The following is a 26041-nucleotide window of genomic DNA, read 5'->3' as shown; positions in this document are numbered from 1 at the left end:
AGTTTTCTTTTACCAGTAAAGAAGTAGTTTAAGCATTTCTCCTTTAAACGTGCATCTTCTCCAGTGCCAGGTGCATCTGCCTCTAGGCAGTCTCGACGGCCTCCACCGTCAAGCTCAAAAGGAAGACCTCAGAGGCAGTCCCAGGGCCAAAAGAGGACTTGGGGCATAAAGCAGGCAAAGCAAAATACTAAAGCCTCCTTATGAAGGGGCGCCCCTGCTCGCTCAGGTGAGGGGAAGGCTTCTGCAATTTTCAAAGATCTGGCAGGAACAATGTCAAGACAGATGGGTGGCTTCCTCAATTTCTCTAGGTTACAAACTAGAGTTCTGAGAATTCCCGTCTCCCCGTTTTCTAAGTTCAAACATTCCCAGAGATCCTGGGAAAAGGAAGTCTCTCTTTCTAGCTCTGGATCATCTCTTATCCCAGAAGGTGATATCAGAGGTTACCACAGAGGAGCAAGGTTCAGGGTTTTATTCAAACCTTTTCATGGTTCCAAAATTGAACAGGGAGGTAAGACCCATTCTAGATCTCAAAGATCTGAACCGGCACTTAAATATTCGGTCCTTTCGCATGGAGTCAATCTGATCGGTTGTCTCCATTTTTCAAGGAGGGGAATTTTTGGCATCAATCGATATCAAGGATGCATATCTCCACGTGCCGATATTTCCCGCTCATTAGACGTTTCTACGCTTCGTGGTAGAAAATAGTCATTTTCTTTTTTTATTTAAATTAATTTTTATTGTTTTCATCAATTTAAAAACCTTCAGTTAAACAATACAATCAAAAGAAAAATATCTGTTAACAGTTGTTATTGTTTCCTACTTTACCTGCTTTACCGTCAAACCTTTATGCGCCCCCCCTCCCTCTACCCTTCCCCTTGAGGATATCCGTTTGCAGTGTACATGAAAATCCCTAGTTACGTCCTTTATTGGATACGTACATTTTCCCTTTTCGCTTCCCAGCTATAAACTGTGATTGGGTAAGGCCCCTGATACGACACTCACAAGGGGCATTCCATCCTTTGCAACCAGGGTTTCCATATCTTAACAAACTTGCTATAGTTGCCTCGTCTAGTGAAAGTTGCTTTTTCCTACCATACTAACGAATTTATGGTCATAACCCAGTCTTCAGGAGTCGGGGGCTTTATTGATTGCCAGGATTGTGCAATTAATTTCTTTGCTTGATACAGGCACCTCACAATCACTATTATAGTACCCGCAGTCCCTAAGACTTCTTCGATGTGACCCAAAACACATACCTTAGGTTCTAATTCTAATGTAACCCTAAACGTGTCATTAATAATTTTTAATACCTCTGTCCCATATCTGACCAGTTTTGGGCATCTCCACACCATGTGTAGAAGGTCCCCCGTCTCCCTGCATCTAGGACACTTGTCGTCGGGTCTATGGCTGAACACATACAGTTTCTTGGGAGTGTAATAAGCTCTATGTAACAAGAGCAAGTGTGAAGCATTTTGTGAGGGAGAATCCGACACCAGAGGGCTGAATTCTAGAATCCTCTTCCATTGCTCTACAGTTATTACTCCTACATCTACTTCTAATCTTTCTTTATTCTTAGAGGACACTACCTGGGTATTCATTCTGCCCGTTATTTGTGCGTATATCTCAGATATAAGACCTTTGGTGACATCTGCCCTAATTATTTTTTGGAGAAGAGGAATCTTACTCCATTCTAGTGGGTGATTACTGAACGGATTACCCAGAGCATGTCTGATCTGTAAATAACTATAGAATGTTTTATTTGATATCCCATACTCCTGTCTCAACTCTGCAGATGATTTTAAGATAACTCCCTCATATAATTGGATCAGCCGACTTATTCCATGCCTTTCCCATTCCTTGTTTTTCCCTATAGTCAATAACTCATGGAGATGTTTATTATGCCAAATGGGGGAATATTCTGTAACTCCTCTGTACCCCATGATTCTCTTAACTGACTGCCAAACTTTAGTGACCATCTTAAGTGTTGGACTATCCCCTTGTAGCGAATCTGCCTCTAAAGCTTCCACTAATGATTTGTGCGGATTCCCCTGTAACATCATTTTGCCACTGGCATTCCCCCCTCCCGGGGTAGCACATCACCCTATTTGCTGTAATTGAGCTGCCAAGTAGTAGCTATATGGGTGGGGACAGCCACTCCCCCTTCATTGGTAGGTTGCTGCAGCGTTTGCCAGCTAATCCTGGCCTGACCTTTCTTCCATATTAACTCCCTAAAAAGGGTCTGTATTTTTTGGAACCATTTCTCCCCCGATCCAGATTGGAGAATTATGAAGTAAGTACAACAGCTGTGGCATCCAGATCATTTTAACCAGGTTGGCGTGCCCTGCCACTGACAAAGGGAGTCCATTCCAGATATCACATTTCCTTTTAAATTTCAATAGAAGTGGGACTAAATTATCACTGATATACTGATTAGGATAATTTGACAGCACTATACCAAGATATTTAATTTTCTCTGTTACTTTTAATTGAGATATTCCCCTTGGGATGGAATTAATAAGTGGATCGACCGGTAGAAGCGATGACTTCTCCCAGTTAATAGCTAGGCCCGAAAACTTACCAAACTCCTCTACTATATGCATTACTTTTTCTAGTGAGAACACCGTATCCCCCCCAAAAATAAAACGTCATCTGCATATAGCGCTATCCTTTCTTCTCCACATTTCCTTTGAAATCCCTGTAATCCAGTTGATCTTACCACACCTGCTAATGACTCCATCGCCAGGGCGAACAACAAGTTGATAAAGGGCACCCCTGACTCGTCCCTCTCTCAAGTGGAAACCTTTCTGAATATTCATTGTTCATTTTCAATGTAACACTTGGGTGATTATATAATGTTTTCAACCATCCTATGAATGTAGGGCCAAATCCGAAACTCTCCAGTACCCACCAGAGATACCCCCACTCAAGGCTCTCAAAAGCCTTGGCTGTATCCAAGGACAAGATGGCCCCAGAGCCTATATTCTCTGTCGGGGTCTGGAGGTTCATATATACCCTTCTGATATTTATGCTGGTAGACCTGTTAGGAATAAACCCCGATTGATCCAGATGTATAAGTTTTGAGATGCATTTATTCAGCCTGGTTGCCAACACCCTTGCCACAATTTTAACGTCAGAACACAATAGTGTTATTGGTCTGTAGGAGGATGCTTCAAGTTGGTCTTTACCTTCTTTCTGTATTACTACAATGGTAGCTTCTGACATCGAGAAAGGCAGACTTCCCCTTTCAGCTGCCCAATTCCATGTTTTTAGAAGCTCTGGGAGTAGCACCTCTCCGTAATATTTGTAGGTCTTCAATGGCAGCCCATCTGGACCTGGGGATTTTTGATTGGACATATCAGCTACTGCTTGTTGTAATTCTTCTAAAGCTATTGGAGAATCCAGCCTGTTCCTATCGCTTTCCGAGAGAACAGGCAGTCCAACACCCCCCAGAAACCTATCCATTTCTCTCTCATCTGAACCCTGACGTGACTTATACAGATCCCTGTAAAACTGAGAGAATGTTTGCATAATCACGGCAGGTTCGGACAAGATTTCACCAGCTGGTGTCCTAATCGTGGAGATAGCTGAGGAGGGGGAATTGGTCTTAGCTAGAAGTGCCAGCATACGGCCCATTTTTTCCCCTTCTCCGAAAAACTTACAGTTTTTGTAGTAATAAGTAGTACTGTTGACATTTTACCTAGGCTTTTTCTGTCCCCAGGGCCTCCTGTCTGGGATTTCCCCTGGGAGTGCTGGTTACCTTTTATCTGGTGACTGTGTAGGAGTATGTGCGTATCTCTCCAGCTTGGCTGCTGCTGCCTGGTTCGCCTTCTCCTTAGTTGAATGAGTGGTTTGAGAGCTTGGGTTCTCCTGGTGCTGCTGTTCCTCCCCCTTTTTCCTTGTCATGGCCAACTGTAAAGGAGTATAGGGAGATGTATAGCTGTCAGAGGTTGCCAGGCTGTAGTACTTTTTCACTCTTTTGGCTCTTTAGTAGTTCCTCTTGCAAGGGGTTATATCTGGTACTAGTTCCCACTTTTCATATGTTACCCCCTTAGTACCGCTGAGCTTGCTAGGCAGTACTAGATCGCTTCAAACAGCCACCCCACGTTGTGCATGCCGATCAGTGCATGTCTCGCTGCCCCTCGCGGGAACTCAGCTCATTGTCAGGGTAACCAGGACAGCGCTGCACGGAACGTCCACCCCGCCGTCCGGCACAGACCCCCCGCCCTCCTGAGCCTCCCAGAGGGCGTACAGGGAAAAATAGCACGCTGAGCTGGGTTAGATAGGATGGCCACAGGGGATAGAGCAGGAAGAGACCTCACACACCTCCACTCACTCCGGCATCCGGTAACGCCCCCGAGAATCGCCATTTTCAGTTTGTAGCTCTGCCGTTCAGTCTGGCCACCGCACCACGTGTGTTCACAAAGATCCTGGCGCCTCCTTTAGCCAGGTTAAGGGCTCAGGGTATAACTATCTTAGCCTATCTAGACGATCTGCTTTTAGTAGATTAATCAGTCTCCGGTCTCAACCAAAGTTTAATCTCAGCTGTAAGCTACCTGGAATTCCTAGGCTGGATTCTCTACCTAGAAAAATCCTCCTTAAAACCATCAAGGAGATTACAGTACTTGGGGTTGATCATAGATACTGTTCAAAAGAAGGTATTCTTACCCCAGGCAAGAGTTAGCTCCATAAAGGAACTGATTCAACTTGTCAAAACAAAAAGGAATCCTTCCATTCTGCTGTGCATGAAATTGTTAGGAAAGATGGTGGCCTCTTTCCAGACTGTTTCTTATGCGCAGACTGCTACAAAACACCATTCTGTCGGCCAGGAACAAGAAGGTCCAGGCTTTGGACTTTCCAATGCACTTATCCCCCGAGGTGCGTCAGAGCCTCAATTGGTGGTTGATATCCAGCAACCTCCAAAAGGGGAAATCCTTTCTACCAGTATCCTGGAAAGTGGTAACAACGGATGCCAGCCTTCTCGGCTGGGCAGTAGTCCTGAAAGAAGCATCTGTCCAGGGGAAGTGGTCCAAGTCAGAAAGGACCTTGCCCATCAATATTCTGGAAATTCGGGCAGTACGTCTGGCCCTAGAGGCCTGGACGCTCAGACTACGGAATTGTCCTGTCAGCATTCAATCCGACAATGCCACGGCTGTGACCTACATCAATCACCAAGGGGGCACGAGAAGTTGTGCAGCCCAAAAAGAAGTGTATCATGTTCTAGCTTGGGCAGAAAGCAACATTCCTTATATATCGGCGATTTTCATTCCAGGGATAGAAAATTGGCAGGCGGACTACTTGAGTCGCCAACAATTGTTTCCGGGAGAATGGTCCCTTCACCCCAACATTTTTCTGTCGATATGTCAAAAATGGGGTGTTCCGGACGAGGATCAGTTCACGTCTAGATTCAACAACAGAGTCGACAACTTTGTGTCAAGGACGAGGGATCCGCTAGCGTGTGGAACAGACGCCTTGGTCTTTCCATGGGATCAGTTTTCACCGATCTATGCGTTTCCTCCGGTTCTGCTGCTTCCGCGCCTTCTCCGCAGGGTCAAGCAGGAACGGAAAGAGGTGATTCTGGTGGCCACAGCGTGGCCCAGAAGATCTTGGTTTGCCGAGATCATAAAGATGGGGACCCTTGGACCCTGCCGATGTGGCCAGACCTTCTCGCACAAGGTCCAGTATTCCATCCTACCTTACAAACGCTAAATTTAACGGTTTGGCTATTGAAACCCACATTCTAAAGGATCGTGGGTTATCTCCTTCAGTAGTGTATACTTTGGTTAATGCTAGGAAGCCGGCCTCCAGAGTCATTTATATAGAGTCTGAAAGGCATATGTCTCCTGGTGTGGATCCAGGTGTTGGCACCCCAGGAAGTATGTCATAGGTAGGATCCTTGAATTCCTGCAAATGGGATTGGAAATGAAGCTGGCCTTGAGTACTATCAAGTGCCAGGTCTCGGCCTTATCAGTATTCTTTCAACAGCCTCTTGCTTCTCACTCTCTGGTACGTAGTTTTATTCGGAGGATAGCGTGGGCACCCCTGAAACCTTGGGATTTGAATTTAGTCTTGTCGGCTTTACAAAAACAGCCTTTTGAGCCGATATGGGAAATTCCCTTGGTTCTTTTGACGAGAAAAATAATCTTTTTGGTTGCCATATCCTCTGCCAGAAGGGTATCGAAATTGGCGGCTCTGTCTTGTAAAGGGCTATATTTGATTATGCATAAGGATAAGGTGGTATTGCGGCCTCATCCTGAATTCCTACCGAAGGTAGTGACAGATTTTCATTTAAACCAGGATATTATTCTGCCTTCTCGATCTAGGGAAGAGAAGTCACTACATTCCCTTGATGTAGTGAGAGCGGTCAAGGTCTATTTAAAAGAGACCGCTCAGATTTGCAAAACATATGTTTTGTTTGTACTGCCAGTAGGTCCTGAAAGAGGACAGGCAGCATCAAAATCTACTATTCCCAAATGGATTTGTCAAGTGATTGTTCAAGCTTATGGTCTAAGGAAGAAAATTCCTCCTTTTCGTGTTAAAGCACACTCCACCAGGGCTGTTAGTGCCTCTTGGGTGGTGCATCACCAGGCTTATATGGCTCAGATCTGCAAGGCTGCAACTTGGTCTTCAGTCCATACATTTAATAGATTCTATCAGATCGATGTTAAAGGTCATGAGGATACTGCAGGCTGCAGTATAAGTCCTCTAGCCTCTTAATGCCCTACCTTTTTGTTGTGTCTCCCTTCCTTCAGTTACCGTTGCTATGGGACACCCCACATAGTAACTACTATGGCTCTATATCCCCTGATGTATGAAAAGAAAACAGGATTTTTAAAAACGACTTACCTGTAAAAATCCTTTTCTTTGAAGTACATCAGGGGACACAGAGGTCCCTCCCTTCTTTGGTATATACTAGGGGTGCAACGGATCAAAAAACTCAGGGTTCGGATCGTTAAAAAGACAAGACAAATAAACATAAGTTTTGTCTTTTTGTTTAACACTTTTACATTACTTGAAAATATATAAAATCAAGTTAAAGTGTACAAGGCATAATCTCTTCTTTGTAACATAATGAAAAACTTAAAGTGCAACATAAAAAAAGGCATATCTCCTTCCTTCAAACATGGACCGATGGGCTATGAGCCAAAAACAACTTAAAGTGCAACATAAGAAGGCACATCATCTTCCTTGAAACATGGATTGTGAAAGCCTAGTATGTCCACACCATCAAAGAAGAATAAAAGAAAGAAAGCAAAGCATTCCTGAGCTTATAATTTCAAATTCTTTTTCAAAAAGACAAGGGTGTCTACATTGTCTGGGGAAAGTGTGGACCTCGTTGCAGTCACTATGTCCCCTGCTGTTGAGAACACTCTCTCGGAAGGAACTGAAGAGCCTGGCACAGCGAGATAGCATCTTGCCATCGTGGCAATATGAGGGTATCTACACTCATTGCTTTTCCACCGTGTCAGCGGATCACCATCCACTGTAATGCCGCTTGCTGCCAGGTAGGATGCCACCTCCTCTTTTATGATGTCAGCAGGAGTCTTGTTGTCTTTGCTGGAAGTGGCAAAAGTCTCTCCAAAAAGCTCTGCCATCGCCGACTTCTTTTGTGGAGGAGATGATGAGTCCAAGATTGCTCCTGTTGGTTCTGCAGCTTGACCCTGCAGAAAAAAATTGTTGATTAATTAAACCTATTATTTATTTTCATGTTTCATAGACATGAAAAATGTGGCAATATTATTGCCACATTTTTCATGTCTATGAAACATGAAAATAATAACATTTAAAAAAAGCCATTATTACGAAAATAAAAAATGTATTTAGATTTAAATTTATGATTTTTAAATAATATTCTTTTTCTTTACCTCATCACAGTCTTCAGTGCCCAGACTGCTCACAATCTCAGTGGTGAGGTCACTGTATGTCCTCTGGCATAGGGCAGGGTCCATGTGAGACAGGGACTTGAACCTCGGATCCAGGGCAGTAGATCTGTGAAGGTAGTCCTGTAGAGTAGGGGGTGAAGTGTATCTGTGCTGCAGGTCCTCTCTAATGGCAGTCTTGACATCTCGAGTGATGATGCTGTCTTCCACACTTGGAGCCATGGATTGTAGAATCCTTGTTTTAAGCGGCAGGATCATTGACACAGATGGTGAACTTTCAGTCCTCAGCACAGATGTAACAGTTTTGAGGGGTTTAAGCACCTGGAGGACCTCCTCTGCCACTCTCACATCATCATCAGACAGGGTAATGATGTCTTTGACATTTTTCTTCAGGGTCTTGTCGGTCAATGCAGAGTATATAGCTGCCTGCTGCTCCAGATAACGCTCCATCATATCATAAGTAGAATTCCACCTTGTTGGGACATCATGTATGAGCTTATGAGTAGGCAGCTTTAGCATTTCTTGCTTTGTCTTAAGCACACGAGCAGCTGTTGTGCTTCGGTGGAAGTAGGAAACCACCTTCCTGATCCTCCCAAGGAGGCGGTCCATCCTATTGATTGAGATTCCCTTCTGTGATGCCAAATTCACTACATGTGCAAAGCACCCTATATGTGGGCCCAGTCCTGCCTCATTCACTGCATTTATTTGATTTTTGGCATTATCAGTTGTGACTGGGATATTAGTACTGGGCCTCTTCAACTTCCATTCCTCCACTGCTTGAGTCAGTATCTGCGCAAGATGAGTGCTTGTGTGACTCTCGTAGAGGGGACGTGTCTGCAGCACCGGACTTCTCATCTCCCAGTCTGCTGTGATGAAGTGAGCGGTTATCGTCACATAGCTCTGTGCTCCCCTGGATGTCCACCCGTCTGTCGTGAGCGCAACAGAGGATGCTCGGGATAGTTCATCTACAACTTTTTTCTTCTCCTGCTCATAAAGATCTGGCACAATCTTTTCGCTGAAGTGGGGGTGCGACCGGATTTGGTAACGTGGCTCAAGCACTTTCAGCATGTGTTTAAAGCCCTCGTTTTGCATAACCAAATATGGCCTCATGTCTGCACCTATAAACACACCGATGGCTTTTGTGATGGCTTTAGCCCGGTCTGATTGTGCAACAAGTGGCTGCGTAAATGCTGCGGTGATAAGCGGTTGTTGAGTAGCTTTCGTTTTCAGTTTCACTCCTGTCAGTGGAACACCGGGGTGATGTCGCTTCAAATGCGTAGCCATGCTTGATGTGTTTCCAGTGTCATATGGCTTTCTTGTGCCAAAGTGCCTACACGCCGTCACGGTTTTATCCACTAACCTCTTTCCTTCATCATCATATTTGACAGGGAAGCCAAAATGCTCCCATACAGGGGATTTCAATGACGTGGGGCGTTCAAGCTCCTCCGTTCCTCCGCTCGCCATGACCACACTGTGTGTGTGGACTGATTCCTTCCCCAAAGTAGAGGCAGGATGTGGAAGCGCTTCGGTAGCCTGGAGGACGTTCCAGGGGAGGACGAAACAGTGGGCAGTCGTTTGCCCGACTCGCTAGTCAGGAAAGGCAGGGGAGCTCACCTGGAAAAAAGGAAAGAAACTGCGCTAAGACCTAGAAGCGATCTTGTGCGGCCGAAAATCGCCTAAGACTCAGTGGAAGCAGCAATCCTTCTGCAAAACCCCAATACAAGGAAAAAAATATAGAAAAAATAGGATTGCGCTAAACGTAATATTACAATAGTGAACGACGTAAACGACGTAAACACATGAATTGACAAGAACACCAAAAATATGAAAAATAATTAGAAAAATATATGAATCTAAAAGTCAATTTGGATAAATGGGCAAAATGCAATTAATTGAATTTGCAAAAACCTGTGAAAATTCCACCACCATATAGTCCCCACTGTAATCCAGTTATCCACAATCTCCCCCACTGCAATATCCATGTCATCTCCCCCACTGCTGTAATATCCACGTCATTGCCCCACTGTAATATCCACGTCATCTCCCCCACTGCTGTAATATCCATGTCATCGCCCCCACTGCTGTAATATCCACGTCATCTCCCCACTGTAATATCCACATCATCTCCCCCACTGTAATATCCACGTCATCTCCCCCACTGTAATATATCCACATAATGTCCCCCACTGTAATATAGCCACATGTCCCCCACTGTAATATAGCCACATGTCCCCCACTGTAATATAGCCACATGTCCCCCACTGTAATATAGCCAGTCCACATGTCCCTCACTGTAATATAGCCACATGTCCCCCACTGTAATATAGCCACATGTCCCCCACTGTAATATAGCCACATGTCCCCCACTGTAATATAGCCACATGTCCCGCACTGTAACATAGCCACATGTCCCATACTGTAATACAGCCAGTCCACATGTCCCCCACTGTAATATAGCCAGTCCATGTCCCCCACTGTAATATAGCCAGGCCATGTCCCCCACTGTAATATCCAGACTTCACACTGTATACATTAGTGCTGCTGTGCCTGTTAGTCATACCTTGCTTGCTTTAGAGAAGCCGACAAACCCACGAGTTGGGGGCGGGGTGATGATGTCAGCACGATGCTCAGCGCCGCCGGGTGTACCAAGATGGCCGCGGCTCCGGAGCTAGGCCGAAGCCGTGGACTTTCCTAAAACCCGAGGCCGCGGAGCGCTCCGCGGATCGCGGGTGTGCCGATCCGAACAGGTTGGCCCGTTCGGATCGCGGATCGGTGACGATCCGTTGCACCCCTAGTATATACGTATATTGCTTGGCTACAAAACTGAGGTACTCCCAGTAGTGGGAGGGGTTATATAGGGAGTGCGCTTTTTGTCTTAGGGCGTGCCAGTGTCCATCACCTGAAGGTGGCCTATAACCACATAGTAACTACTATGGCTCTGTGTCCCCTGATGTACTACAAAGAAAATTATTTTACAGGTAAGCTGTTTTTAAAAATCCTGTTTTTACCAAAGAAATGTAGCAGTATAAATTTTGGTTAAAATTTATGAAGAGAATTTACTTATTTGCAAAATTTTATAACAGAAACTAAGAAAAATGCATTTTTTTTTTAGATTTTTGGTCTTTTTTTTTACTTGTAGCACAAAAAATAAAAACCCCAATGGTGATTAAATACCACCAAAAGAAAGCTCCATTTGTTAAAAAAAAAATTCATTTGGGTACAGTGTTGCATGACCGTGCAGTTCTCATTCAAAGTGTGACAGTGCTGAAAGCTAAAAAATGGCCTGGGTAGGAAGGGGGTGAAAGTACCCAGTATTGAGGTGGTTAATAAATAGTTTTCAATTTTAAGAGGACATTGCGCAATGAGCATTTCTCCTTTTTATTGCTATGCTCCATAATGTACTGTTTGAGCTTCCTTGGTGAAGAGTTTGAATAACTACCTCTAGACTATACCATCTGATGGTCGGCCGGAAACAAAATATACTATATACCCAGAGTGAGGGGTGAGCTCACTAATACAGGCCTGGATAAGGTCTTGCTATCTGGTAAGAGGCTGATTATGCTCATCTCAGAGGGGGGAGCACTAAGAAATCTGAAGTGCACGCTTTGAATTTCACCTTAACCACTTGCCGACCGGGCCATAGCCGAATGACGGCTATAGCGCGGCTGGCTAATTCTGGGAGGGCGTACAATGACGTCCTCCCTTGAACGAGCATCTCACATGCCCCCTGGTACGCGCTTCCTGCAGTGTCCGTGACTGCCAGGTTCTCGGAACTCGGCGTGTCACAGATCGGAGTAAAGGGCCAATCCCAGCACACTTTACCACGCGATTGCGTCATGTCTGGTTCTTTCCTCTCTTCCCACCGATCATGTGAGGAGAGGAGGGAGAAGCGTGAGGCTGCTTGTGTTTTTTTTTTTTTTTTTTTTTAATTCCAAGTGCCCCATCCATGCCACATCAGTGCCCAGCAGTGCCCCATCCATGCTACATCAGTGCCCAGCAGTGATCTACAGTGCCCCATCAGTGCACATCTGTGCCACATCAGTACTCAGTTGTGCCCATCAGTGCCACAGCTGTGCCCCATCCGTGGCACAGCAGTGCTCTACATTGCCACATCAGTGCACATCTGTGCCTCTACAGTGCCACATCTGTGCTACATCAGTGCCACTAAAGTGCCAATACGGTGCCTGTCAGTACGTGCTCATAAGTGCCCCTCTATCAGAGGATCCTCATCAACGCCCATCAGTGCCATAAAAATGTGTCGAAAAATGCTTTTTCTTTCCACATTTTGCAAAAACATGTGGAAAAAAAAATGACATGTTCAAAAGACTCATTGTGCCTCATAGAATATACGTTGGGGTGTTTGCTTTCCAAAATGGAGTCATTTTGTGGGCGTTTTCATTGTCCTGGTGCTCCAGTGCCTTCACAAGTGTGATAGGTTGTTAGGAAATTAGATGCTTCATTAATGCTTTTAAAACGCCTCTGTATGTGGCCAGGCTGTAAAAAGGTCTCACACGTGCGGTGTTGCCATACTGAGGAGGTGTAGCAGAATGTGTTTTGGGGTGTAGTTGCAAGTATGAATATGCCATTTGAAAGAAAAATAACCTGCTATGACAATTTTGTGAAAAAAAAAAAAATCTTAATTTTGCAAAGAATTGTGGGAAAAAATTACAACATGAAAAAACTCACCATGCCTCTTACGAAATACCTTGGAATGTTTACTTTCCAAAAAGAGGTCATTTGGGGGGTATTTGTACTTTCCTGGTTTGTTAGGGCCTCAAGAAATTACATAGGCCGTCAGTACATCAGGTGTGATAAATTTTCAGAGCTTGGCACCATAGCTTGTAGACTCTGGCTCAGTTCACACTAAGGCGACTTAGCCGCCTGACAAGTCGTGCTCCATGCAGTGCAATGGAACTGTTCTAATCAAAACGACTCAAGTCGCTTCGACTTAGAAAAAGGTTCCTGCACCTTTTGGGGGGGGCCTTCAGAGCGACTTGCATTGACTTCTATTACAGAAGTTGTTTGCAAGCCGCGCTGAAGACGCCCTGCACAAGGCGGCTTCAGAGTCGGGCAACAGAGAAAATTGCACTTTTTTACAAAATTTTCGTTCTTTTTTTTTATTTATAGTGCTAAAAATAAAAAAAGCCAGTGGTGAATAATCACTTCCCACCCCCCCAAGTCAAATGATGTCGTTATATCTGAATGATGCCTGCAGCTACAGGCATCATTCACATATCTTCTTTTAGAACCAGCGATTCCCCTCACCATAAAAACAATCATAGTGGCTGTTCAGCTGCTTGATCGTTCTTTTGGTGGTGGGAGGGGAAGTAGTCTCCCCTCCCCCTCCCGCCGCCCTACGTTGCTTCTCCCAGCTCGCCCCTGCGATCGGCGAACTGGAGAAGAAACCAACCGGCGCCGGATGTTGACCATAGAGATTTCCGGAGGGCCAGATGGTCCCGGAGTCTCTATAATCGTTCATAGGCTGGGCGCAATGTTATGACGTCACGCCCGGCCTCTGCATTTGAAAAAAATGCCGCCGCCTCGGCTGGGAATCAAAGATCTTTTTTTAAAAAATGTTTTTTTATCTCAGGCTTCCCAGCTTAGTGGTGAGATCTGGGGACTTATTGACCCCAGATCTCGCTGTAAAGGGGACCTGTCACGCACTATTCCTATTACAGGGGATGTTTACATTCCTTGTAATAGGAATAAAAGTGATCAAAAAAAATGTAAAAAGAAAGCATCAAACTAGAAAAATAAAATTAACAATAATATAATAATAAAAAAAAATATTAAAATCGCCCCTGTCCCTGCGTGCTTGCTTTTAGAAACGAACGCATATGTAAGTTGTGCCCACACATGTAGACTACATTCAAACCACACATGTGAGGTACTGCTGTGAACGTTAGAGCGAGAGCAATAATTCTAGCACCTCTGTAACTCAAAACATGTAACCTGTAAAATATTTTAAAGCGTCGCCCTTTGGGGATTTTTAAATACTGAAATTTGGCGCCATCCCACGAGCGTGTTCAATTTTGAAGCGTGACATATTAGGTATCTATTTACTCTGCGTAAGATCATCTTTCACATTATGCAAAAAAATTGGGCTAACTTTACTGTTTTTTTTTTTAATGCATGAAACTTTTTTTTTCCAAAAAAACACGTTTAAAAAATTGCTGCGCAAATACCGTGCAAGATAAAAAGTTGCAACAACCGCCATTTTATTCTCCAGGGTCTCTGCTAAAACAACATATATAATGTTTGGGGGTTCTGTGTAATTTTCTAGCAAAAATTTTTTTTTTTAATGTAGGAGAGAAATGTCAGAATTGGCCTGGTAGGCAAGTGGTTAAATACCACCAAAAGAAAGCTCTGTTTGTGTGAAAAAAAGGATAAAGATTTCAAATGGGTACAATGTTGCATGACCACGTCATTCAAAGTGTGACAGCATTGGAAGCTGAAAATTGGCCTGGTTAGGAAGGGGTTTAAAGTGTTTGTTAACCCAAAAAAAAATAAATAAAATAAAGATCCTGCTCCTTTAAAGCATGTTATACAGCACAGTACTTGTGCTGTCTCATTTGGTCCCCTGTATCACCTGAAATACCTGGCTGATCCTGATAGTTTCTACCTTTCCCCCCTGTACGCTGACCCCGATATATCAGGGCCGTTGTCAGCATACGTGCCTCCGTCAGCCGCAGCCCTCCTCTGTGTCTCCTGTGTCCTCTCCTCCCCCCTCTCCCCCCTCCTCTTTCTGCCTGTCTGCTCTGTGTCCCTGCCACCCCCTCCTGTCCTGCTGCTCAAATTACTGTTTCTTTTTAATATAATCCTCTGTTTTTTTAATGTAATGGCCCCCTGTGACAGTGCTAAAAATAATGCTGTATATACTTGCCTCTCTCTCCTCTCTTGGCCTGACAGATGAAGCGGGCAGGGCCGCCTCTCTTCTCTTCTCCTCGTCTCCTCCTCCCCTCCTGACTGACATCAGCGGGGATCCCTGGCCCGCCCATTGCATCTGTCGGGCTGAAGGAGGAGATATGCAGCGGGTCAATGAGCGCAGATCAGCTCTCTGTAAACAAGGTATATACAGCATTTTTTTTATAAAGCACAGTTACAGGGGGCCATCACATTAACCACTTGCTAACCAGCCGCCGCAGTTTTACTGTGGCAGAATGGCACGGCTGGATGAAACGACATTGTGTAACATCGCTTCGCCCTTTGGCCTCTCGGGGTGTGCTACTCGCCCCCGGAACCGATGCGAGTGCCCGACGATCGCGATCACTGCGGGGCTCCCGCGATCGCTGCTGACACACCGAGAACCGAGATCTGTGTATGTAAACACACAGTTTCTGGTTCTGAGGGGAGAAGTGACTGATCGTCTGTTCATACAAAGAATGAACAGTGATCTGTCATCTCCCCTAGACAGTCCCCTCCCCCCTTCAGTTAGAACACACAAAAGGGAACACAATTAACCCCTTGATCGTTCCCTAGTGATTAACCCCCTCCCTCCCAGTGACATTTTTACAGTAATCAGTGCATTTTTATAGCACTGATCGCTGTATAAATGACGATGGTCCCAAAAATGTGTCAAAAGTGTCCGATGTGTCCGCCATAATGTCGCAGTCCCAATAAAAAACACAGATCGCCGCCATTACCAAAAATATGTAGAAGAATACATATCGGCCTAAACTAAGGAAAAAAATTGTTTTTTTTATACATTTTTGGGGTTAATTTATTATAGCCAAAAATAAAAACTATTGCTTTTTTTTCAAAATTGTCGCTCTTTTTTTGTTTATAGCACAAAAAATAAAAACCGCAAAGGTGATCAAATACCACCAAAAGAAAGCTCTATTTGTGGGAAAAAAAGGACGTCAATTTTGTTTGGGTGCAATGTTGCACGACCGCGCAATTGTCAATTACAGCGACGCAATGCCGAATCACAAAAAGTGCTCTGGCCAGGAGGGGGGTAAAATCTTCCGGGGCTGAAGCGGTTAAAAAACAGACAGGTTTATGTAAAGATACTTTGGTGGGTTAACAACCACTTTAAGTGTCCGGTGGGCAAGTGGTTAAGGATTATATATTGGGACCGTTTTTTATGTTTAGAATTGTGCACCTCGTCTTTTTTCTTGCATGATGGCACTGATTATATGAATTGGTTTAATCATTTTTGGATGCATTCAATATGTGTTATGGATGTAGCTTTTATTTCACTACATGCACTTTATGATGTAATCAATGACACCGCAGCACTTTTCTTTTTAAATGGTCAATACTAGTTCTATTTTTGTAATACAATTTCCTTACTGAGAAAGATAACTGAGACACCAGCATACAAAATTAATTGTTCTCTTTCTTCTTGTTCTTTATAGAGATGTGATCTTTGCCCACATAAAGAGGGGGCGCTAAAGAGAACGGACAATGGAGGTAAGTTAAGAGACTAGGTATTTATGGTGGCCTACCATCAGCGTATAGAGTGCAAGCATTATATAGTAGTAAAACATTCTGGCTTAAAGCGGAGGTTCACACAAAAGTGGAACCTCCGCTTTTCTGAACCCTCCCCCCCTCTGGTGTCACATTTGGCACCTTTCAGGGGGGAGGGGGGTGCAGATACCTGTCTAATACAGGTATCTGCACCCACTTGCGGGAATAGACTCCCGCGGGAGTCATGCCCCCTCCCGCACCCCCCCCTGCTGTCTCCTGGGAAACACACAGGTCCGAGGAGATAGCGGGGACCAGTTAAGACGCGCAGCGCGACTCGCGCATGCGCAGTAGGGAACCGGGAAGTGAAGCCGCAACGCTTCACTTCCTGATTCACTTACAGAGAATGGCGGCGGCAGCAGCCGAGAGTCGAGCGATTGATCGGCTTCGGCTGCCTACATCGCTGGACTCCAGGACAGGTAAGTGTCCGTTTATTAAAAGTCAGCAGCTGCAGTTTTTGTAGCTGCTGGCTTTTAATATTTTTTTTGTAGGTGGACTCCCTCTTTAAGGGCCAGTCAACACCACATGCGGCCCAGTGTGTTTGTTTTTTTCTGCATCAAAAATGCATGGAAAGTAGGTTATATGATTCGCAATGGCATAGATCACACCAGTGCAGTCAGTTCCAGGGCTTTCCAGTCTCAGAAAAAAAGTAGAACATGCTGCATTTTTCCTGCACTGGACTGTACTGGAATGCAGTAAAACTGTCAGAAACCATGAACCAGACCGAGACAGAAGTACAGTAAAATCACACTTGTTTATTAATAAAAATAAAAGGGTAAGTAGAGTAAGCGTATTTAAAGCATAGCCACAGTCCAGTAACCGGATCGGGTAATCAGCCAGGCCAGAAGTCAGGGATCAAAGTAGAAGAACAGCAAGCAGGATAAGGAGCCAGAAGGGATGTCAGCAAAGCCAGTCTTAAAACAGAAACGCAGGAGATGGTTTCTTGTGATGTGACCAAGGCGAAGGCAGGAATAAAGTGAGCTGGAGATCTCTAAGTAGGCGGGACTGACGAGCAGATCCACAACAGCTGGTTAACTGTGGAGAGAGATGACAGCTGGCAATTAGCCGACAGCTGAGCTGCCAGCTCAGAGAAGGAAGGGCTGAGCCAGCCCTGACAGTACCCCCCTCCTCAACGACCCCTCTCCCTCGGAGGACTACCGGGCTTGAGGGGAAAACGTCTATGGAAATCACGGAGGAGGGCAGGAGCATGTACGTCCGAGGATGAGACCCAGGAGCATTCCTCTGGACCATACCCCTTCCAATGCACCAGGTACTGTATGCGTCCACGGAACCTACAGGAGTCAACAATGGATTGTACCTCATATTGCTCATGGTTCTCAACCTGTATAGGGTGAGGGCGTGGCACCGAGGTGGTAAAGCGGTTGCAGACCAACGGTTTCAATAAGGAGACATGAAACACATTTGGGGTGCGCATACTAGGAGGAAGGTCCAACGCGTAAGCCACTGGGTTAATCCTGCGAAGGATACGGAAAGGCCCAATAAACCGAGGTCCGAACTTCAGTGAGGGAACACGAAGTCGGAGGATGCGAGATGACAGCCAAACCCTGTCTCCAACCTGGTAGGAAGGCACAGGCAGGCGGCTGTGGTCAGCATGGAGTCTGTACCTATCATTAGCATGACGCAAAGCCTCCTGGACTTGTGCCCAAGTGGAACGAAGACCACGGAGATGTTCCTCTAGCGCAGGAATACTCTGTGGAACAAACAAGTCAGGCAACATAGAAGGTTATAAACCATAATTCACCATAAACGGAGACAATCGGGAAACAGAATTTAAGGCACTGTTGTGAGCAAACTCTGCCCATGGTAATAGGTCTGACCAGTTGTGATGGTCAGAAATATAGTAACATAGGAATTGCTCCAAGGACTGAATGGCTCATTCTGCGGCCCCATTAGACTGCAGGTGATACGCAGAGGAGAAAGCAAGCTGAATTCCCAGCTGTGCACAAAAGGCTCGCCAGAACCGGGACACAAACTGACTACCCTTGTCGGAGACAATCACCTTGGGTAGCCCATAAAAGCGAAAGATATCCCGAGCAAAAATGGAAACCAGTTCCTTAGAAGTGGGCAACTTCTTAAAGAGGAGCTCCACCTTAAAAAAAATTATTAAAAGCCAGCAGCTACAAATACTGCAGCTGCTGACTTTTAATAAATGGACACTTACCTTTCCCAGGGCTCAGCAATGTCGGCAGCCGAAGCCGATCAATCGCTCGGCTCTCGGCTGCCCCCGCCGCCATCCTCGGTCAGGGAATCGGGAAGTGAAGCGCTGCGGCTTCACTGCCCGGTTCCCTACTGCACATGCGCGAGTTGCGCTGCGCCTCTGCACTGGTCCCCATTGTGTTCTGGGAACTGTGTGTTTCCCAGAACACAATGGGAGGGAGGGGGGGCGGGCATTATTTGCGGATATTCTGCGGCTGTCTAAGCCCGTAGTGGCTGCAGATACCTGTATTAGACAGGTATCTGCACCCCCCTCTTCCCTGAAAGGTGCCAATTGTGGCACTGGAGGGGGGGAGGAATCCGATGAGCGGAAGTTCCACTTTAGGGTGGAACTCCGCTTTAAGTGGAATACAATGACACATCTTTGAGAACCGGTCAACCACCATAAGAATAACTGTGTTGCCTTGGGAGTTGGGCAACTCCACAATGAAATCCATAGACAGGTGGGTCCAGGGCCTCTCTCCATTGGGTATGGGTTGTAGGAGGCCCACTGGAAGGTGTCGTGGAGTCTTACTCTGAGCACACACAGAACAGGCAGCTACGAAGGCAGTTACATCAGCACGTAGACTAGGCCACCAGAATTGTTGGGAAATGGCCCAAACTAGTTAATTCTTACCAGGGTGGCCAACTGCCTTGGGAGAATGGTAATTCTGGAGCACGGCAGTACGGAGACACTCTGGGACAAAGCAACGGTCACAAGGTTTCTCAGCATCGACCTAAGCAGCAAGAATTTTGTCACGCCAAGGAGAAGTGAGACTGGTGTGAACCGTAGCCAGAATATGATCAGGAGGAATCATAGGAACCGGAACCAACTCCAACTTGGAAGTGGAGGAAAATTTGTCTTGACAAGGCGTCAGCCCTTACATTCTTAGTACCGGTTAAGAATGAGACAATGTAATTGAAACTTGACAAGAAAAGAGCCCATCGCGCCCTTCTGGGAGAGAGGCGTTTAGCTTCAGACAAGAATGTGAGATTCTTATGGTCAGTAAGAATGAGAACCGGCACAGTGGTACCTTCGAGGAGATGTCTCCATTCTTTCAGGGCTAAAACGATTGCCAACAGCTTTCTGTCACCAATCTCATAATTGCACTCGGCAGGTGACAATTTCTTGGAAAAGTAGCCACAAGGATACAGAGCACTCTCATAGGTAGGACGTTGAGACAGATGGGCTCCAACACCAGTCTCAGAAGCATCAACCTCAAGGATAAAAGGTAACGTAGGATCAGAATGTGCCAACACAAGAGCAGCAACACAGGCAGCCTTGAGACTTTCAAAGGCCTTAATGGACTCCGGAGACCAACTCTGTGGGTTACCGTTCTTTCTGGTCATATTGGTCAGGGGCTTGACCAGAGACGAGAAGTTACCAATAAACTTCCGATAATAGTTGGCAAATCCCAGGAAACGCTGCAGAAGACGTAACCCCACGGGTCGAGGCCACTGTAGGACTGCCGAAAGTTTCTCTGGGTCCATCGAAAAACCAGTAGTGGAAATGACATAGCCCAGGAATTTAACCTGTTCCTGATGGAACTCACACTTCTTCAGTTTACAATAGAGATTGTTCTCTCTTAAATTCTGAAGCACACAACAGACATCTGTGTGGTGGCTTTCCAGAGATTTGGAAAATATGAGGTTATCATCGAGATAAACCACCACACATAACTTCAACAAATCTCTGAGGACATCGTTAATAAATCCCTGGAAAACTGCTGGGGCGTTACAAAGGCCAAAAGGCGTTACGAGATACTCATAATGGCCTGTTCTGGTATTAAACGCAGTTTTTCACTCGTCACCCTCCTTAATCCTCACGAGATTGTAAGTTCCTCTTAGATCAAGCTTAGTGAAAACCGTTGCTCCCTTGAGGGGGTCAAATAACTCTGTAATCAACGGGATCAGGTAGGCATTCTTAATCGTGAAACGATTGAGACCCCTATAATCAATACAAGGTCTCAGTTCACCTCTCCTCTTCTTCACAAAGAAGAAAACAGCACCAGCAGAAGACGAGGATTTGTGGATGAAACCCAGAGAAAGTGCGTCTGCAACATACTACTCCATGGCTTTATCCTCCAACACCGACAAAGGGTAAACCCGGCCACGAGGGGGAGTTGCACCAGGTTGAAGGTCAATTGCGCAATCATACGGCCGGTGTGGAGGCAAATTACTGGCTTGACCTTTGTCAAAGACTTCGCTAAAATCACGGTACTCCTCTGGCAGGGAGGAGAGTGAAGAGCTACACAGGACCTTGGCTACCTTCTGGAAGCATGTTTCACTGCATTGTGGTGACCAGGAGAGAACCTCAGCACGGAGCCAATCAAAAGAGGGGTTGTGCCTCTGTAACCAAGAATAACCAATAACCAGCGGAAACAGGAGAGGAAATCACTTGGAATTGGATTATCTCATGGTGAAGAGCTCCTGCGGCCATGGACAGTGGAACCGTCTCATGAGTCACATGGGCAGGCTGTAGAGGTCTCTTATCAAGAGCCTCAATGGCAAGTGGAGTGTCACGCAACTGCAGTGGAATCAAGTGCTTTGATACAAAGGCAGCATCAATGAACAGGCCTGCAGCCCCAGAGTCGATTAGAGCCTGTATCTCGATAGACAACTTAGCCCAAGAAAGGGTGACCAAAACCAGGGGCTTATCCTTCTGGATAACTGGGGACGACACAACACCACCTAAGGTCTGTCCATGACAGGACCTCTAGGTTCGGGTGTTCCCAGGACGGGTAGGACAAGACTTCAAAAAGTGACCTGCCTGGTCACAATAAAGGCACAATCTCTCCCTCCTCCTAAAGGCTCTCTCATCCGCAGAGAGACGCATGAAGCCCAAGTGCATGGGTTCATCTTCACTGACCGACTTGGTACCAGGAGGCATGGGAGGTGAGGGAGGCACGGGTGGGACTACAAAAAGCTCGGAGGCAAACGTAGAGGAGGCTTCCGCAAGCGCTCCTTAAAAGAAAGTCTCTCTGAGTCTGGAGTCAATGAGGATGGCAAATGAGATCAAGCTCTCCAGCTTAGTGGGTATATCTCAGGCTGCTATCTCATCCTTGATGGAATCTGAGAGACCATGAGAAAAAGCAGCCACGAGGGCCTCATTGTTCCAAGCAACCTCTGCTGCCAGAGTACGGAACTCAATGGCGTAGTCGCCAACAGTTCTCGTACTCTGATGGACATGAGGCACTTGGCAGCAGAAGCGGAGCGTGCGGGAACGTCAAATACCCTTTTTTAAAGGAGGCCACAAACTCAGGGTAACTCAAGACAACAGGTTTTTGCGTCTCCCATAGAGGGTTAGCCCAGGCCAAGGCTCTCTCAGAAAGCAAAAATATCACGAACCCTACTTTGCTTCTGTCTGTGGGAAACGCCTGGAGCAGCATCTCAAAGTATATCTCAACTTGGTTGAGAAACCCTCTGCATTGAACTGGATCGCCCCCAAATCGCTGGGGAAGTGGGGCGGAGCCAGACATACCTCTTATAGAGGTAATACTCAAGGCGGGTGCCTGCACAGAGACTGCCGCAGCAGCAGGGACGGCCTACAACTCAGGTTGTACCGGAGCAGCCACAGTGGGGGATTCCAGGTGAGCTATGCGACTCAGGAGCATTTGTAACGCCATGGCAAACTGATCTATGAGGTGATCTTGCTCATCCAATCTGGAAAAAATATTACCAACAAGTGGATTGACTGTATCTTCTGAATTCATGGCCTTCAACTACTGTCAGAAACCATGAACCAGACCGAGACAGAAGTACAGTAAAATCACACTTGTTTATTAATAAAAATAAAAAGGTAAATAGAGTAAGCGTAGTCAAAGCATAGCCAGAGTCCAGTAAGCGGATCGGGTAGTCAGCCAAGCCAGAGTTCAGTAACTGGATCGAGTAGTCAGCTGACAGGAACGCTGGAGATGGTTCCTTGTGATGTGACCAAGGCAAAGTAGGTGGAACTGATGAGCAGATCCACAACAGCTGGTTAACTGTGAACAGAGATGAGAGCTGGCAATTTGCTGACAGCTGAGTGGCCAGCTCAGAGAAGGAAGGGCTGAACCAGTCCTGACAAAAACACATCAAAAACACACCGGAATGCATTGGAACGCATCAAAAACGCACTGGACCGCAGTACAGTGGGGAGAAAAGGAAAGAGAAGAAAAAAAAACAAACACCTGGATTACATCCATAAACGCATCGGAATGCACCAAAAACATGTTAAAAACATGAGTGCAGAAACGCATCCAGAACAGATCTGAAGTGCGTTTTTGTTTTGTTAACCAGCCCTAAAAGCTAAGTTCCCCTTTTTTCTAAACTCTAGCTTCTCTATGTACCAATATACCATTAATGTTGCAGAAAAGAAAAAGCTTTCTATGTATTTTAGGATAAGACCTTACCTCAGCCTCCAGCTTGTTCCATAGAAAAGTTCATGACTTCCTGCTATGTAGATTTCGAACATGAAAACTGTTAAGACACAGGAAGTAATTCATTAGCTGACCTCATTGTCACACAACCTGCACCTGCCCTCCTCCTCCAGGAGCTCCCGCCCACCTCTGTACTCAAACTAAGTAGTCAGTAGTATTGAAAACCGTAGAAGTGTGTCCTGGATTTCTCTAAAGTTCACCATACACTATACTAAGGCTCAAAATTTCAAGTCCTGAGCTACTAGCCAGGCCTTAAGAGTTGCTCGCCACCAGTTGCCCCACCCAACCCCTGCCCCTAATTCTGCCCCTAAACATGCCTTCGTAAATGATCTCATTAAACGATTGCCGACCAGCCGCCGTCATTATACTGCAGCAGGTTGGTACGTTACCGCGAGCCGTTGTAGCTGTACGTCGGCCCTTTAAGCAGGAATAGCAGGCACGCTGCACTGCGGGGGAACAGATGTGACCGCCGGCCACACGCGATCGCAGGCACAAGAGCCAGAACAGGGACGTGTGTGTGTAAACACACAAATCCCTGTTCTGTGAGGAGAGGAGAGACAGATTGTGTGTTCCTACTAGCTAGGAACAACGATCTGTCATCTCTTCTAGTCAGTTCCTTCCCCCTACAGTTAGAACACACATGAGGGAACACAGTTAACCCCTTGATCGCCCCCTAGTGTTAACCCCTTCCCTGCCAGTGACATTTGCACAAAAATCAGTGCATTTTTATAGCACTGATCGCTGTATAAATGTCACTGGTCCCAAAAATGTGTCAAAAGTGTCATATCTGTCCGCCATAATGTCCCAGTCCCGATAAAAATCGAAGATCACCGCCATTACTAGTAAAAAAAAATAAATAAAAATGCCATAAATCTTTCCCATAGTTTGTAGACACTATAACTTTTGCGCAAACCAATCAATATACGCTTATTGCGATTTTAATTACCAAAAATACATAGAATAATACATATTGACCTAAACTTAGATTAAAAAAAAAAAACAAAATGGGGATATTTATTATAGCAAAAAGTACAATATATTGTGTTTTTTTTTCAAAAAGAAAGCTCTATCTGTGGGGAAAAAAAGGACGTCAGTTCTGTTTGAGTAAAGCCTTGCATGACCGCGCAATTGTCAGTTAAAGTGATAGTGTCGTATCGCAAAAAATGGCCTGGTCATTAAGCGGGCAAATCTTCCGGGCTGAAATGGTTAAATGACATTGCAGAATTAAGTTACAAAAATAAATATTAACAACAACAATAACTTTATAAGTAAAGCCTATCAGTGCCGCCTCATCAGTACTCATCAATGCCGCCTTGTCAGTGCCCATCAGTGCCCATCAGTGTCCATCAGTTCAGCCTTATTAGTGCCTATCAGTGCCCATCAATGCAGCCTCTTCAGTGCCCATCAATGCAGCCTCTTCAGTGCCCATCAATGCAGCCTCTTCAGTGCCCATCAATGCAGCCTCTTCAGTGCCCATCAATGCAGCCTCTTCAGTGCCCATCAATGCAGCCTCTTCAGTGCCCATCAATGCAGCCTCATCAGTGCCCATCAATGCAGCCTCATCAGTGCCCATCAATGCAGCCTCATCAGTGCCCATCAATGCAGCCTCATCAGTGCCCATCAATGCAGCCTCATCAGTGCCCATCAATGCAGCCTCATCAGTGCCCATCAATGCAGCCTCATCAGTGCCCATCAATGCAGCCTCATCAGTGCCCATCAATGCAGCCTCATCAGTGCCCATCAATGCAGCCTCATCAGTGCCCATCAATGCAGCCTCATCAGTGCCCATCAATGCAGCCTCATCAGTGCCCATCAATGCAGCCTCATCAGTGCCCATCAATGCAGCCTCATCAGTGCCCATCAATGCAGCCTCATCAGTGCCCATCAATGCAGCCTCATCAGTGCCCATCAATGCAGCCTCATCCGTGCCCATGAATACAGCCTCATCAGTGCCTATGAGTGCAGCCTATCTCTGCACAGGGATCACGGGAAGGAGAGCCGGCCGGATCAAACAGAGGATCTCTTGCTGTAACACAGCTTGTATCTGAAACGCAGGCTGCTGTTAAACAAAGTCCCGCCTCCTGAACCGGCTCCTATGGTAGACGTCACAATACTTCCCGGCTCTCCTTTTCCTCTCCTCTCCTCTCCTCTCCTCTCCTTTCCTCTCCGCTCCCTTTTAACCCCGCCTGCCGGCACCTCCCTTGAAGCCTATTTGGTCTTTTAAATATACCATTGAAAACATTGGGGTTGATTTACGAAAGACAAATAGACTGTGCACTTTGCAAGTGCTGTTGCACTCATTTTGCCCAAAGCTTAGTGCAGTGAAGCTCTGCTGATTTCCGTCATCCAATCATGTGCAAGCAAAAATGCTATATTTTTTATTTTTCTTATGCCTGTTTGGGTATTCTTTACAAAGTGAAGCTTTACCATATTCACTAAGCTCTGTGGAAAATGAGTGCAACTGCACTTGAAAAGTGCACAGTCTTTTTGCCTTTAGTAAATCAATGCAACTTTGTTATATATGTGAAATAAATGCAAAAAATACCCGTTGCTCTGTCTGTGCTGCATTATCATCAGTTAGCATAGTTCCTAGCTATTTCTGCAGACTACAGAACACCTTCTCCTATGTTGTGGAGAAGAGAGGAGGAGAAAGTGTCTTTTTGTGCTGCTCTTCCATATATATAGTATGATAAGTTAGTGTTGTCGCCCTAGAACAGAACATGTGTTACTGTCATTATCACCAGATGAATATAAAAAACAAAAATCATGAAAAACTAAAAAACAATGCACATCTAATGACTTGTATTCTGCAATCTATTACATTTTATTTCCTAAATTTGGATACGCTTTAACAGATAATTAGGAAAGGTAGACACTGTGGCGGTTATTTACGAAAGGCAAATCAACTTTGCACTGCAAGTACACTTGAAAGTGCACTTGGAAGTGCAAATCACTTTAGATCTGAGGGAAAGATCTGAAATTAGGGGAAGCTCTGCTGATTTTATCATCCAATCATGGGCAAGCTAAAATGATGTTTCTTATTTTCCTTGCATGTCCCCCTCAGAT

At 45.6% G+C, this 26041-nt stretch overlaps 1 protein-coding gene across 5 annotated transcripts in view; it reads left to right on the top strand.

Moving 5' to 3' along the window:
- The window catches only part of MLLT6 (MLLT6, PHD finger containing), a 362286-nt gene that overhangs the window by 99140 nt on the left and 237105 nt on the right, over nt 1-26041 (top strand). For 4 of the 5 annotated variants that reach the window (XM_073608237.1, XM_073608239.1, XM_073608240.1 and 1 more), the window contains exon 3: nt 16235-16289. In XM_073608237.1, coding sequence (XP_073464338.1) covers nt 16235-16289 — 55 coding nt within the window. Of the gene's footprint in view, nt 1-14850; nt 14946-16234; nt 16290-26041 lie in introns of those variants that run through there. The other variant, XM_073608238.1, reaches the window with a different exon arrangement.

Source organism: Aquarana catesbeiana, linkage group LG12 (assembly GCF_042186555.1).
Source record: "Aquarana catesbeiana isolate 2022-GZ linkage group LG12, ASM4218655v1, whole genome shotgun sequence".
Classification (NCBI taxonomy): Eukaryota; Metazoa; Chordata; class Amphibia; order Anura; family Ranidae; genus Aquarana; species Aquarana catesbeiana.
Note: the sequence above shows the minus strand (reverse complement) of the source record. Positions and strands in the feature narration are given on the sequence as shown.